Source organism: Pleurodeles waltl, chromosome 7 (genome assembly GCF_031143425.1).
Source record: "Pleurodeles waltl isolate 20211129_DDA chromosome 7, aPleWal1.hap1.20221129, whole genome shotgun sequence".
In the NCBI taxonomy this organism is placed as follows: domain Eukaryota; kingdom Metazoa; phylum Chordata; class Amphibia; order Caudata; family Salamandridae; genus Pleurodeles; species Pleurodeles waltl.
In genome coordinates this window covers 573,131,138-573,146,114 of record NC_090446.1, presented here as the reverse complement: position 1 = coordinate 573,146,114, position 14,977 = coordinate 573,131,138, and the positions used below count along the sequence as shown (strand labels likewise).

At 41.8% G+C, this 14,977-nt stretch overlaps 1 protein-coding gene across 3 annotated transcripts in view; it reads left to right on the top strand.

Annotated features, from left to right (window-relative positions):
- Positions 1-14,977, top strand: part of LOC138304374 (integrin alpha-M-like) — a 242,314-nt gene that overhangs the window by 158,315 nt on the left and 69,022 nt on the right. For all 3 annotated transcript variants that reach the window (XM_069244358.1, XM_069244360.1, XM_069244359.1), the window contains one exon: positions 8,332-8,480. In XM_069244358.1, the coding sequence (XP_069100459.1) occupies positions 8,332-8,480 (149 nt within the window). The remainder of the gene's footprint in view (positions 1-8,331; positions 8,481-14,977) is intronic.

The following is a 14,977-nucleotide window of genomic DNA, read 5'->3' as shown; positions in this document are numbered from 1 at the left end:
ATCCCCTACCACGAGGATGAGCCATATGACATAGCTGCTGAACTAGCTGAGGGGATAGACCCCTGGGATGATTATTCTGCAGACTCTCCTGGGTATCCTGACACAGGTCTGTAACCCTCAATGTAGTTTGGGGAGGACTATTTTTAAGTCAGGACCCTGTGTAAGATGGACAGTACTATCAAGTTCCTATCCATGTTGAAGGGCATACTAAAAACAGCTACAGAGCCCCTTAAGGACCCTGTCAAGGCATGTTGTAACCCTTAGGGTTCAGCATAAGTAAAAGGCCTGACCTTCTGACCCACTGTGCATCAGGGGACATGTAGAACTGAACTTCTTAGTCATTCAGTCATCCACTCTGCATGTAAATGTGCAAACTCTCAGGGGAAGGTGGAGGAAAGGGTCACTTTTCAAGTGATATCCAGTTCTGGCAGTGTAGGTGGGGCTTACTTTTTACCTTGATGCTCATTCAAGGGGTAAGTCATTAGCTCCTTCCTGAACTGGAGTAGTGATAGTCATTATTGGATCTTTGTTGGAAAACTGTCTCAGATCCTTGGTGCTTAAAAGGCTATTATGTTATGTTTTGTTATGTTATGCTTATTTGTAAAGCACCCTATCGCCCCCAAGGATATCCTGATGCTAAGCAGGTGTGTGCCTAGCCCTGCTTGTGGTAGGCTTGTTAATTGAAAAGCCAGGTCTTCAGCGTGTTGTGGAATTCAAGAAGAGAGGAGGAGGCTCTGATGTGGAATGGGCAGTCATTCCATGCTTTAGGATGGATGTAAGGGAATGTCTGTCCTCCTGGTCTGGCTCTGTATATGGCTGGGAATTCTGCAAGTAGTAGTTCTGTGGAGCGGAACTGTGTGGGTGTGTGGTGGAAGGGGATGCGACTGTTCAGGTAGGTGGGGCCAGAGTTGTGTGGTGCTTTAATATGTGTGTGAGGAGTTTGAATAAGCCCCTTTGGATCAGGAGCCAGTGTAGTTCCCTGAGTTGTGGTTTGATGTGAGTTCTTCGTGTGAGGTTGAGAATGAGTCTGGCTGCCAAGATCTAGATGGTTTGTAGTCTTTTAGTGAGAGGGTGTTCCAATAGTCCAACTTACTTGAGACTAGGGAATAAGTGAAAGTTTTTTTAGTGTATTTTGGGAGCCATTTGAATATCTTTCTCACCACCTTCAAAGTGTGGAAACCATATCCATTGACGGCATTGATGTATGTGTTCATGTCCAGTTTGCTTTTAATTAATATTCCAAGGTTCCTCATATGCATTTTGGACGAGGATCTGAGTCTGGACAGCCACCAATTGAAGTCTTGTGGTGAGATGTTCTTGCTGAAGATCACTACTTCTGTCTGGTCGGTGATGAATTTCACACAGTTGGTTTTCATCCAGTAAGTGACTTTTGTCAAGCAGATGGTGAACTTGTTTCTTGTGCTGGGGTTCTTGTCTGCGTGGGAGAGTATGGTGTGTGTCATCTGCGTAAGAGAGAGGGTTGATGTCATGTGTGCGGATGACATTAATGAGCGGACTCATGTATGTGTTGAATAGCGATAAGCCTTGAGGCACTCCGCAGATGAGTTTATGGTCTTCTGAGGAGTAAAATGCCAGGCTGACAACTTAAGTTCTATGTGAAGTGGTGATTGTTTGGATGGCCATTGAGGCAAGAGTTGATTAGATTCTCTAAGATGTTTGCCAGGTATGGTATAAGGGAGATGGGTTTGTAGTTGAAAAGCATTGCTGGGTCAGCAAATGGTTTCTTGAGCAGAGGCATGAAGAGGATGAAGATGCTGGTGTTGATGTTGAGAGGTGTGAGGCAGTCCGTGATGTTGCTGGTGAAATTGGTGCAGGTCTTGGGGGTGTGTATACAAGGGTTTTGCAGAGGGAGAAGTTGGCTGTGTTGCATATCTCGAATGTGAGATGTTCCATGTAGCTGCTGGGAGTGTTCATGTTGGCAGTACAGCTGACATTATCTTTGAATATGATGGCAACTCCACCTCAAAGCTTGTGCTGATGGTCTTGGCTAACAATATTGTAGCCTAAAGGATGGCTTTAGCGATGTCAGGTGTTGAGGTTGGGTTTACCCATGTTTCTGTGAGAAAGGGTAGGTCTGCAGCTTGGTTGTGCAGTAGGTCCCATAGCTCTGGGGCATGTTTGGTGAGCAAGTGGGTGTTGAGGACCCTGCTTGCATGTTATTTGGGTGGTGTTTGGTCTGTGTTGTGTGAGCAGGTGGTAGGTTTTTGTGAGTGCGCGAGTGTGAGTGAGTGGGGTGCTAGGTTCTGTTGATGCTTGACTGGTGGGTGTAGAATGTAGGAGGGTGCACAAAGTCTTATAGGAGGTGGATGTGAATGTTTTTTTTCCGTGTTTGGTGCAGTGTGGCAGCAGTGCAGTGAATGGCGGCCAGGGTTAAGAGCAGGGAGGAGCACAGCATGCCATCAGTGGGTAAGGGAAGAACCAAAGTTTTCTAGTTCGGTCCAGGCATGGATGGCCGCCAATGGGCTTGGCTTTGGAGTTCATCTACAATGAAGCAGCCCTAGGAGGAAGCAGAAGTGCAGGAAACTGTTACCACGACACCAGTAATGTCATTTCCTGTGCAGATGGGTGATGGGAAATCCAGCAATGTCACTTCCTGTGCAGTTGAACTATGGGAAATCAAATTATGCCACTTGATGTGCAGATGGGGAATGGAAAAATCTTCATTTGGCTTTAGATTAGGGGTTGTGCAGTATCACATATCACAGGTAGTGATCAGAATGGGAAAACTGAATTATAGGTAACATGTCTAGTCACAAAAGTCAGTTGTTTAAACACTGGGTCACCCTCACACTCATTGAAGTGAGAAAGAGTGGGAGAAGTTTCCAGACAAAGCTGCTTTTTTAATTTATTTTTTACGGGCAGATGTGCCAATATTGAAAAGAAGATAGATAAATTACATTATAAGAGCATCACATCTTTCATGGCAGTACAAAGTATTGTAGCAAAAACTTTATGTGCACAATATAACTGAGAGCTGTTGAGGTGTTGTGCTAAATAAAGTGCAAAGATAGTGTTTACAGGAACACAATGTACCATTCAATGGATATCAAAGGTAAAAACATTGCGCCCACATTGCAAAAAAGAATTCATAAACCTAGCATGTTTTGCATAAAGATCTTCATCCTGTCACACTCTAATCATTTTATCAAGGCAATCTAAAAAAGTGGGAATCATAGTGGTTCTTCACCGTTGTAATATTAATGATCGATCGATCAGCATAGCAATATATATATGAATTACTTACATTTGGGCACTATCCCTTGCATAGGAAAATATCCAATCAATGGATTGCATAGATTACACATTATTTGTATTGCGAATAGGTTCTCAAAGCATTCAAAATTTGAGTTCCAAAAAGTATTCAACTACTGCAGGACCAAAATTTGTCGGACCAGTTAGCTTTGGTCAGGCTAGTACAACTGATGCAGGAATCTGGGTTACTTGGTGACATTTTATTCAGACGGCTGGGGGTGTAATATATTAGCCACTTAGAATAAAATTTTATTTTATGAAAATTTGCACCTGAAAGCATGGTGAAATTAAGCTCATTTACTTTTTCCATATATCTTTTGAAAGATGTATGTTATCTTCTTTTACCCATCTATTAGCGATGTTAGTATACATTTTTGCCAGTTTAACACTTGCCAGAAATCGCTTCAAACTCACTGTTTTTATAAAAGTGGACTACTCTAAAACAATTATACACAAGTTCTTCCTGTTCATAAATTTAAGAAGGGTGTATTTTCTTAAGGGCTTAATAAATCCCATTACATGGTAATTGTATCAATTTTGTATCAGTCTTAATTGACCTAGCTATGTCAACCCTTGTTTTCCATGCATTATTAGATATAAAATCTGAAATCATGTCGGACCCATTCATTTTCCATCTGGCTATTATTGCATGGTCAAGATCCAATAGGTTTAACAAAGCCAAATCTGCAAGGCTGGTAGAAACATTAACTTGTAACTTTTGATTTAGCTAAGCGTAACATATCTTGTATGTTATTATTGTTCAGCATAATGTCCTTTAGTTCATTATCATAACCAGATGAATTTGGGATTCTTGAGAGCTGAACAAAACAGACATAATAATACAATTGGAATTGGGTAGGAACCCACCCAACCCTCCCTCCCCAAAGTGGGGAAGTATAAAATGCCGAGTGCTAATCTTGGACTTGCCTCTTGCCATATAAAAAGAGGAGCTCATTGCTTCCAATTTTTGAAGAAAGGGAGCATATAAGACACATGGGACAGCTAAAAAATAAAAATTGAGTAAAGGCAAAATTTTCATTTTTATCGGGTTACTCTCCCCTATATCGTGAATGGAAGGAACTTCCATTTGACTAACATAGTCTTGATCTTCTTTGAAAAATGGTTTATAATTTAGATCATACACTTCTTCAATATTATTTGGAATTGTTGTTCCCAGGTACCATTTGGGGAGTTGGTTTAAACCCCTTTGAATGTCCGGCAGAACCTCTTCCGGGGCACAATTGCACAGTAGATCTTCAATTTTGGATTTGATAATTTTATATCATTCTAGACTCTGAAACAATGTACACCTTTTCAGTACTCTGGTCTGGCTTGTTCTTTCTGGTTTAAAAATACAACAAAGTATCATCTATCTTCATATAGCTTAATATGTACCATTTGAGGTAGGGGGGAATGTTTCCCAGTGTGTACCTGGATTGTGGTAGCTAAGGGCTCGATAAACAAGGCAAATAAGACCAGGGAGAGGGGACACCCGTTTAGTCCCTCTGCACACTACAAAGCTGCCTGCCTCTGATACATTAACAATCAATTTTGCCATTGTTCCCTTATAAAGCCTATTGAGAGTCTTTAAAGTTGCCTGAGGAAATCCAAATGTACCTAAGATAAAAAGTGTTTCCCAGGCAACCAGATCAAAGTTTGTTTCAGCATTGGAAAAAATGCAAGAACTGGGACCTTTTTGTGTTAAATACACCTAGAGTTTCCATCAAATAATTCATATTGATATGAGGTCGATGGCCAGGAATAAAACCGTTTTGATCTTCATCAGTGAGTTTAAAATTCATCCTCTGACCCTAGATGGCAACAGTTTCACAATGATCCCCTAAGAGTGATAGGGAAGTATGAATTGAGCTCCATAGCATTGTTATCCTTGTTTAAGAAAGTGACCCCCTCATTAAAAAGGGTGGTATTGCGCTCCCGCAAGGATGGAAGAATTTTAACAAGAATTGTATAAAACTTGGTGGGGTAATCGTTGGGCCGCAGGCCTTTCCGTTAGCCAGGCTGCAAATGACATCTATTAGTTCCTAAACTGTAAGTGGCTTGGAGATCTAAATTTTGTTTCCTTGGAAAGACATGGGATTGGTGGCTTCAAGGAATCTGTGCAATTCATTCAAGTTCACCTTTTGAGGGTAGCTATAAATAGGCGTAAAATATTTTATAATTGCACTATTTGTTCGATCTGTTGATGTAAGACATCCCCCCTATCTGGGATACCATAAACTCTTGAAATTATTTGTAGCTTTTTTCTCCTATGTCTGAAAAGCCATAATCAGCCCATATATCTGCTTTCTTCATATGTCTTTTGTAAACCTGATTAGTTATTCTTAATATTGTCTAGAATTAAAAAAAGTCCCACAGTACCCTATTATGGTTCTCAAAGAATACTATGTTTTCTTTGTGGCCTGTAATAACAGAGACTTGTATACTTCTATACTTTTATTTTCAATGTGCCTTTCTTTTCTATAGCTTTTGCTCATTAAATTGTAGATGCGTGATGCACAGGGAGTCGACTTAAAAGCCACCCAGGTCACAATGAGCAGAATTCTAATGTCTTTCAAAGAATTCCAAGATGTCCTCCTCTTTCTCATTTTTCAAAACGTGAGACTCTAGCTTTGTCTTATTACTTATCCATCTCCTAGGTGCCCAAATTTGATTAACTCCCCATATTGACAATGCAAACCACTGGGTAAAACATCATGGAATCATATTTAATTGTTTTTTTAATGAAACAAATCCATACAGGTAGCTGATCCAAAGCTGGAAGAAAAGCGTGTATACTCTATTTTGGGGAACCCTTCCCCGAGGATCTATGTCCATCAAATCACACGTATGTCTATCCAGTACTTTAAAAGCCTTTGGTTTAACTTGTGTATGCAGGGTACAGACATCTATAGCTGGGTACTGTAATAAATTAAGTCCTCCCTTATTATCATTTTTCCTAGTATTTCCTTAAGAGATTGCGAAAGTGAAAACAATGGCTGAGGGTCATCCTTGATTGGGCCATGGTGACTAACCAGTGTAATAGGGGTAGCAATGATGGTGCAGCTGACCCAGGACCAACGGCCCCATTTATAACTTTGCCAATTAGTGTTTAGCAATAAAGATCGCTATTCCTTTGTTCCTCTGTGGGCCGATTTAAAGGATGAAAAACATTTAAATCTTATCCATGGTTTAAACATTTCGAACTTGCTGAATTTTGCAGATGGAATATGCGTTTCCCGGAGGAGAATTACTGAAGGATTATGAGTCAGAATCCAATCCTTTGTAGCTTTCTTTTTTTAATTATTTAATGTAATAACATTAAAGGACACGATCTTTAGTTTATCCATAACTTAAACTCGGAGAGATATAATTCACTATACGCAAATAGACCTTGGGCCATCTTAAGGGAGATGCGTAAGACATGGCTTCTATATTCGCTTAAGCAAGTGCTGCGGAGTGCAGAGTTCCAGCAATAAAGTGCACCCCAGTGAAACAACGTGCAAACATGCTGTGCTGAAATACTTAACTTAATAAAGTGCCGAGTGTCTGCAAAGCTAATCCAGCCATGGCATTAACCATACTTACTCTTCAACTTTGTACCTCATTTTCCCCCTTTTATGCAACACCCAGTGACCTCCCACCCACCCTGGATACTGTAGTCAGGGCCTTGCAAAAGCTCGCACCCTTGCCCCCAACCCAGAACTAAACGGTTTCCGGCGCCATGATGAGTGCCCAAGAGTCCGGTCCCCCACACACAGCACTTTGTTTTTAACTCACCTAACCACCACCCTATTGCGTTAAACAATGCCGCCCTGTGCCTACCTGCGCCTTCCTAGAGCACTGATGAAAGGAGAGGGGGAAGTTAAGTGTTGTCTTACCCTATACAGCCCTTGGTCCTTCGAGACTTGAAAGAACACCTGAAAGCCACCCTTGTATAGCACTATGAGCCTTGAGGCCTGCGCCCCTAAAGCTTGCATAGCGTGATCATAATCCTGGACTCCCTATTCCGCGTGCACTTTCAGCTGTCATGTCCGAGTAGTTCCTAAACAAGAAATCATTCTGAGCAGAAAAACGACTTTTCTTTTATAGCTTTTGTCAGTATTGATTCCTTAATTCTGTAATCTGCTATATAAACCAGGATTGTACGAGGATATTTGGCGTGGGGGGATTGGAATGCGGGGACCCTGTGTGTCATCTTAATAGCCAAGTCTTGAGAATGTTCTGATCGAAGACTCGACAAACGGAATAGGGCTTAACACCAGTTGTAAATACAGCCCCTTCACATGCAGCACTTTGCGTGGAAGGGACCTGCAATGGGTGTTGTTGTGGGCCTGCCACAGCAACACCCATTGCATTTTGACAATGCCTAAGATTTACGAGTTTTTGTAAGCCTGAGGCAGCGCCAAAATCTAACACCACCCCAGGGTAGCATTAGCATGGTGCAGCTAGGAGAAATGCTTTAATTTCTCCTCATTTTTTGCTCTTTCTATGTGTGCTGCATTTTGCAGCACACATAGAAAGAACAATTCACCATTTAAGATTGTTTTTGTGCAGGAAGTTGTTCCTTCCTGCACAAAACCAATCTCCCCCTCAGTGCAGCCATCCTTGCACTATGATGCAAGGGTGGCTGCGTTGGCGCATGGCAGCAAATCTTTCACCGGCACAAGGGGACACACAAGGGTGTGCCATATTCTAGTAAATACAGCACATCCCTGCATTTTGAAAATGAAGGTGCGCGGTGCTGCCAAATTTGGTGCAGCGCCGCGCACCATCTTTTTCTACTAAATCTGGCCCTGAGAGTCTGGCAGATGAGTGATATCTGCTAAAAAATGGTGCATATCCCAGAGGCAGTATATCAAGTAACTGCATGGGTATACACTATAAATAGAGTGATCAGGGCATCTGACAATGTGTGGCAGATATCCCAGATCTACCTAACTCTAGATAACTGCCTACGTCTGGGAGCAGTAGGGATGTGTCCTTGATTGTCTAGATAGGCTGGGGACTGTGAGCTGAACATGTTACTTAAATATTGGCTGTATTATTTTTTTTCTTCAGGGTATGCTGTCACACTTATACGGAGCAACAGGGAGATTCTCTATGTGACAGGAGCCCCACGATACAAACATGTGGGGAGAGTGGATGTGTTCCAGAAAGACCATACCAGTGGAGCTTGGAGAACCAGACAGCACCTGGTGGGGGATCAGGTGAGTTCCTCTAGGGCAAGTGTGAGTTTGTACCCCTTTGTGGTCATCCCCTTAGGGCCCTGTGATATAGACACCTTAGGGCAGCAAAACATCTGCTTGTTTGTTAGTAGAATTATCATATTTTAATAGTAGCCTCTACAAACCTGTATTGCCACAGACAATCCCAAACTATTCTGTTGGTCAATCATCTGCCCTGAATTTGATGCAGGGGCCATGCCTGATCCTTCACTTTACTTTAGCTTTCTAGTGCTATTGGAGTTTTAAGTAATTCTTAGTGTGCACATTCCACAGTTTTTTGTAATGTTCTGGAATCCACTTAGTTAATGGTATTTAGCTTCCAGCACATTCTTTGTCCTTACTCAAAGATGTAGCAGAGAAATTCTTGAATTTGCTTCTAAGTTTCTCCACCCAACTTCCTTGAGTCAGTTTCCCTCTTCTGCCATGACTTCTATCAAGGGTTTCTGTGCGCTACACCCAATCATATCCTCTACCAAACATGTCTTATTTCATGACCTCTGGCTCAAGACTAGAGCAACATCTCCACCACAAGAAGCTTACTTCCTTTTCTCCGCTAATGGCTCTGACATATCCTGTCACTTTTCCTAGCATGTGACCTTCCTTTTTAATGTATTTTTTAATGAATTTATCAGTTATGTATTCATTGCCGATTTTAAAGGTACCACATGCTGCACACTTCAGAATACAATGAGCTGAAAGGAAATAACTGAGCTGGCAGGTTTTTAGGACATGTTCACATCTGCTGTCTAATAATGGATGGCATGTCCTGGATGTACGTATGATGCTTTAAGTGATACTTTATGCCTCCCTTAAAGGAGGCATAAGATTTTGTCGCAAATCCCTGTCGGCAAATATTTCTAGATAGAGGTTTTACTCTAAACCCGTGGTACCACACATGTACCACCCATGGAATCCCCCTTGACTCAAATTAATGCAAAGCAGCACACAGTACAACTTTGTATTACTTTAGGAAATCCAACGCAAATCCTGATATGCTTTGCATAGTAAATCTAAGCATACCAGTTTGCGTCTGCTTTGCATTATGAAAGTAATGCAACCCAGCTTCAAGCCTTAGTAAATCAGGGCCACAGTGCCCTGATACCTCGGAATGAGGTGTCCACCCTACATGTATGTACGTTGTTGATCAGTTCAGCATGTCTACAGAGCAAGCAATATAATTGGCATACCTATTAATTTATGTTGCAGTCTCCGTGTTTTCTTTGACTAAATGCTACACTTTTTCACTTCCTTCCAGCCAACACTTGTTGATTGGTCATTAACCTCCAGGTCACCCTGTGTGTCAAACAATGTAAATCCCAGAACACTGTGCAAAAGCAAAGGGATGCTACCTCAGCTGCTCTATGATTCCTCCAGCTGTGAAATAACCAGAATTATAATGGCAATAATTCCCCAAAGTAAACATCACTGAATAACTCCATGTCATTGTGCTCAAAATGTTCCAGACCTAGGCTTTCATTCAATAACCCAATGCATTCTGGAGTTTGTGGTCTAAGTTATCTTCCACCCACTGTCTAGATTATAAAGATAGAAAATGGATAGGAGATTAACATGTCAATGAAATTAAGTCATCTGGGAACCTTACGTCAAGCCTGATGCTCACTTAGCCTCTTAAGAAACTTTTTGTAAAAGTCAACAGTCTGCCGGCACTGTGGCCCCACAATAGAGGGATCTAATGCATGTGGAAAGCAGTTCTGGATTTGAAAGTGTGTTTACAAGATCAACTTTTCTTTGTCAGCCATAAAACAAATGCTGAGGAGAAGCAGTGCATTGTTTTCAAACACAGTACTGTGCCTACCTTTCAATTCCAACACATGCCCCACAACCAGCAGTCACAACCAAATGACACCACATAAAGTAGTGGAAGACTCGGCTATAAGTGTGGGACTTGTATGGGTCCTGTAATTTTAATTTAAGCAACACTTCATGGTCATTGCTTGGTCTTTGCAAGAAGACTTGTTTTTCTCTGCTAATCCACTGTGCTGGTCCTCAATGGGGTCCATCACCTGGGAGCCTCTGGTGGCACGTCTGGGGTTCTGTCATCTGAGCTGCTTGTCTACCTTGTGCCGTGCCTCAGTCTGGGTGTGGGATTTGCTGGTAAGCTTCCCCTGTGTTCCTTCTTAGGCTTGAAGCATGCCTTCCTTGAGCATTCCTTGCTTACTTTTGCATGATTTCCTCTTAGGGCTTTGGGATCTTTCTCTCACTGCCCTCCTTTTTTGTGTGGGTTGTGGTCACACGATTCACCCAGTCCTGTCAGAAGGGCACAAAACAAGGCTTAGCCCACCCATTGCTGGGGTTGCTTGGTTCCTTGAATCAGCAGTTTTCCTGTGTTTTCTGCCCTATTGCAATTGTTTAATATAAGTCCTGCAATGCACTGGCCTTGTCTGTGCTCAGGTATAGATAGGCATACCCTGTTGCTTGGTGTGAACGTCTCACTTTCTTGCCTTGTCTATTTCTGTGTCATTCCAGATTTTGGTGTTGTGTAGGGTATCCATCATCTGAGTCCTTCCTGGGTTTTTAACTTGGTGTGTCTGATCTCCTTGGCTGGGTACAATATGTAGAACCTATATAAACAGTTAACTGGTAAGTAATCCCATTTAGCTACCACTGTTAACTGGCAAGTAACCCATTTATCCACCACAGCTATGGTGTGACCCACGCTGTGCAGTTCATAGTCTGGACAATCTCACATAGCCCACTGCTGTTGTTGTTTCAATATTCTTAGGTGTGACTTTTCTTTGGTTGCAGTGTGTAAATATGTGATCTTTGCATCCTTTGTGCATGAAACTTTCAGTAAATCTGGGAAGTGTGTGTGTGTGTGTGTGTGTGTGTGCGTGTGCTTGTGTGTCAAGATAGCGTTTGTGTTATGGAAATATCTAACCTACAAGTTTCAAAATGCAATGGAAAAATGCTAATTGACAGGTGTTGTAAATAGAGGTAGTAATTTGGGACGGTGTGATCCCTATCAACGTAATTAACCCAATCGGGTTAGTCAGAGCACAGGTCTTAGAGAATATCTGTTCACCCCCTGATAGCTTTTGCACAAACTGCAGGCAATCCTTATTTACATGAGTGTTCATTTCAAGAAGTACCAATAAAGTTAAAGTAGATAACACAACATAATAAAATTCTAAAAACAACTCAGAAAATCAGAGAAGTTAATGAGCAAAGAGATACAAAGATCTTCAATATAGGATAAGCGGACCCAGAGACATGAGTTTTTAAAGCTTTAGGGCTAAAAGTACCATTGATATACAACAATTCATGGTTAACCGGGACCTAGACACAATTTCAGGATGGCCGCGATGAAGCCGATATTGGCTACACCACCTGGTCATCTCTGTCAAAGCTCTTATTTTTGGACTTATTCTCTGAAATGGAATTCTCAAAAATCATCACACGGGGCAAAGACTAAGGCCGTGGACAGCGTGTTGGGTACGTCATCATCAGCATGCTTCTGAAGCTGCTGGTTTTAGTACCCAAAACTCCAAGTTGAACAAGGATGGATTTCATGGCCACAGAGGTTGCTTCAGCAGTAGGACAGATCTGACGCATTATCCAGATCCATGGTTTTACTTTCAGACTTAGTCGCTTTTTGGAAGCCTATATCACCCTGTGAGGTAAAGTTGGAGTTTGTAGCAACAGGACTTCACAGGGCCAAATACCTTTGCTGCAAGGCCCGCCAAATCTGTTTTCAGAGTGGCAAAAAGCTCTGAGCTAGAGACACCTGTTTTTCTTGCCTGCCAGGGTGTACTCTTCTTGAGCATCTTGTTCTGGTCCTCTGGATTTGGAAAATTAACTACTTCCTGCTTTTCTTTAACCAATTGGAAATCTTCTTCTGATCAATCTTGCAGCTCTTAGCTTCCCAGGGCAGGCTTCTTGACACCAAGTCTCTTTCTAGCCAGGACTACTTATGTGTCCTGTCCTGTGGTCAGCAGTTCTTTTGCGTTTTGTGTCTTTGAAGCAGGCAAACAGCAGGCTGATCATTTGACCCTTGGGGAGCATTTCTTGTCCCAAGGTGCCAGTAGGTGTCAGGAGTCATTGAGTCAATTTTCTTCATCCAACAGGAATAAGGAGTAAGGTGTCTTCTTCCAGCAGCGTCTTCTTGTTCAAGTGGAGTTTCCCCAGATCCATGGATGTCCTAAGGAAATTGTGGTTGAGGTGCCAGAATTATCCTGTTCACAAGTCAGTGATTGCAGTAATTTTGCTGCCCAATCATAACTATTTTCACACAATCCTCCATCTCACTATTTCAGTAGGGGAGATTCTTCTGCCACCAGGCACGCTTGTCTTCAGCTTCTTGGCCACTCCTCTACTTACTTGAGCTCCCTTCCCATCTGACAGTATGCAAACTGGTTATTTCCCTCTCTGTGACTGGTCCTGGGAATGAGTAGGAGACACCTCCCTGATATTTCCAAGTCAAAAGAAGTAGTGCTAATACTTTCCTTTATTCTGATAACTGTTCCTGTCCATTGCCAATAGCTTATACCTGCTAAACGAGCAATAGTTAACACCACCCTGTTCTTCATGGGCTCAGAGGCAGGACATTGCTCCTGTAGTAAGGTCATTAACTCTCTCATCCAAGGATGATGATGATCTGATTGACTGGCCTCAATATCAATTGAGATGTCGGGTGATAAATTTAGGTCTCAGGGTCTCAGGGTCTCGCTCCTAGTGCCCTGAAAAATAAATAGAAAATACATATAGGGGGCAGATGGGGATACCCTGACCCCTAGCCCTTTCGGGGGAGGGGGCGGCATCCCAGAGGGAACCCAAAGAAAGGGAAACAAATCTGTGTTGTGATCTTGAAGAAGAACCACAGGATCACTGGGAGCAAATAACTCAGACTATACAGTGACTACAGACAATGTGTAATATATATATAAATCATGTAAAGAATTCTATCATCAGCCGGCACTCCAAACAACTTAGGTGTTTATTTAAAGCTTATAAAGTCTTTTACAAAAACGACTTGCAATAGCATTGCAACGCGTTTCAACCATTATGGTCTTCTTCATTGGCCCAAGTCATTACAGAGGCCCCCCTCCCGTGAAAGAAATACCATTGGCTGTCATAGACATAGAAAAAATCCTAAATAACTTCTATATATAGATATAAATACCACAAAATATATACGTGGGACCAAACATCTTAACCAGAAAAAAATGATTACATCCTAAACTAAAATATTTTTTTATATTTTCCAAGAAAATACAAATAAAAATTAGATTCCATACAGATTAAGTACCAAATACTGTAATGATATTGCCCCACCAATTAATGACCACCAACTGGTAAGTCAACACTTCCTAATTTTGATTACATACATTCAATAAGCATCACGCTTATTCAAAATTTCAGGAGCATAGGCAAATACTAAAGAAAAAAGCAAGTAAGATTTACAAACCCTGAATGGCTCAATCAACAATTGTGATTGTGTCCATGCAATGTAGAGTTACCCAATATGCACAAAAAGTTCCTCATCCTGGTTTAGACCCTACGGATGTCTGCTGTTAAGCCGGATAATGTACTCAGATTCCATTCTTCTGAGTCTCCGCTCCCTATCAACCCCCTCGAGGTTGGTAGTACCCTGTCTATTCCAAAAAATGAAATTTCCTCAATTCTACCTCCATGCACTAGATTGCAGTGGCGGGCCACCGGATAAGTCATATCATTGTTCTTGATGGCACGCCAATGTTCCAAAATCAATTTTTTCATAGGAAAAATCATGCTACCCACATACCGTAGGCCACATGGACAGGTGATGACATAAATGGCAAAATCTGAGGTACAATTTAGGAATTTTTTAATTTTTACTTCATGTCCTGTCGGTAACAGATACACTTTGCAGTTCAAACTATTCCTACAAGCCTTGCATTTAGTACACTTGTAAAATCCTTGTTGCTTGCCTAAAAAGGTCTCCCTGCTTTTGGCCTGATAACTATGTACTAAAAGATCCTGTAGAGAACTACATGTATGTTATTCTTGGCTGAGGACTGACTTTCTGACCAAATACCTTGTCCGCCTTTATCAACTGCCAAAATTTGATCATAATTCTCCTTACAAGAAAGTATGACCCCAAGGCATCATGGTAAATGCAGTCGAATTCGTAGTCCATTTAAAAACTATTAAAGTCTTTCACCTCCGTAGGTGCAGCAAGTGCTGTATATCCCTTGAGCTACAGCTGACGAGCCTTGGGAGGCACCTGTTCGCCATGAGTGGTACTTAAACCCGAGAAGACATTTGTCGGCATTTCAAGCAAGCCCCTATACGATGCTGCTCCCTGCTGACGACAGGCTAAACCCAGAAACATGTGTACAGCACTTACTGCACCTACAGAGGTGAAAGACTTTAATACTTTTTGAATGGACTACAATTTCGACTGCATTTACCATGCTGCCCTGGGGTCACACTTTGTTGCTGGAGTGTAGGCAGTGTGCTCCCTTTCTTTGAAACTGTCT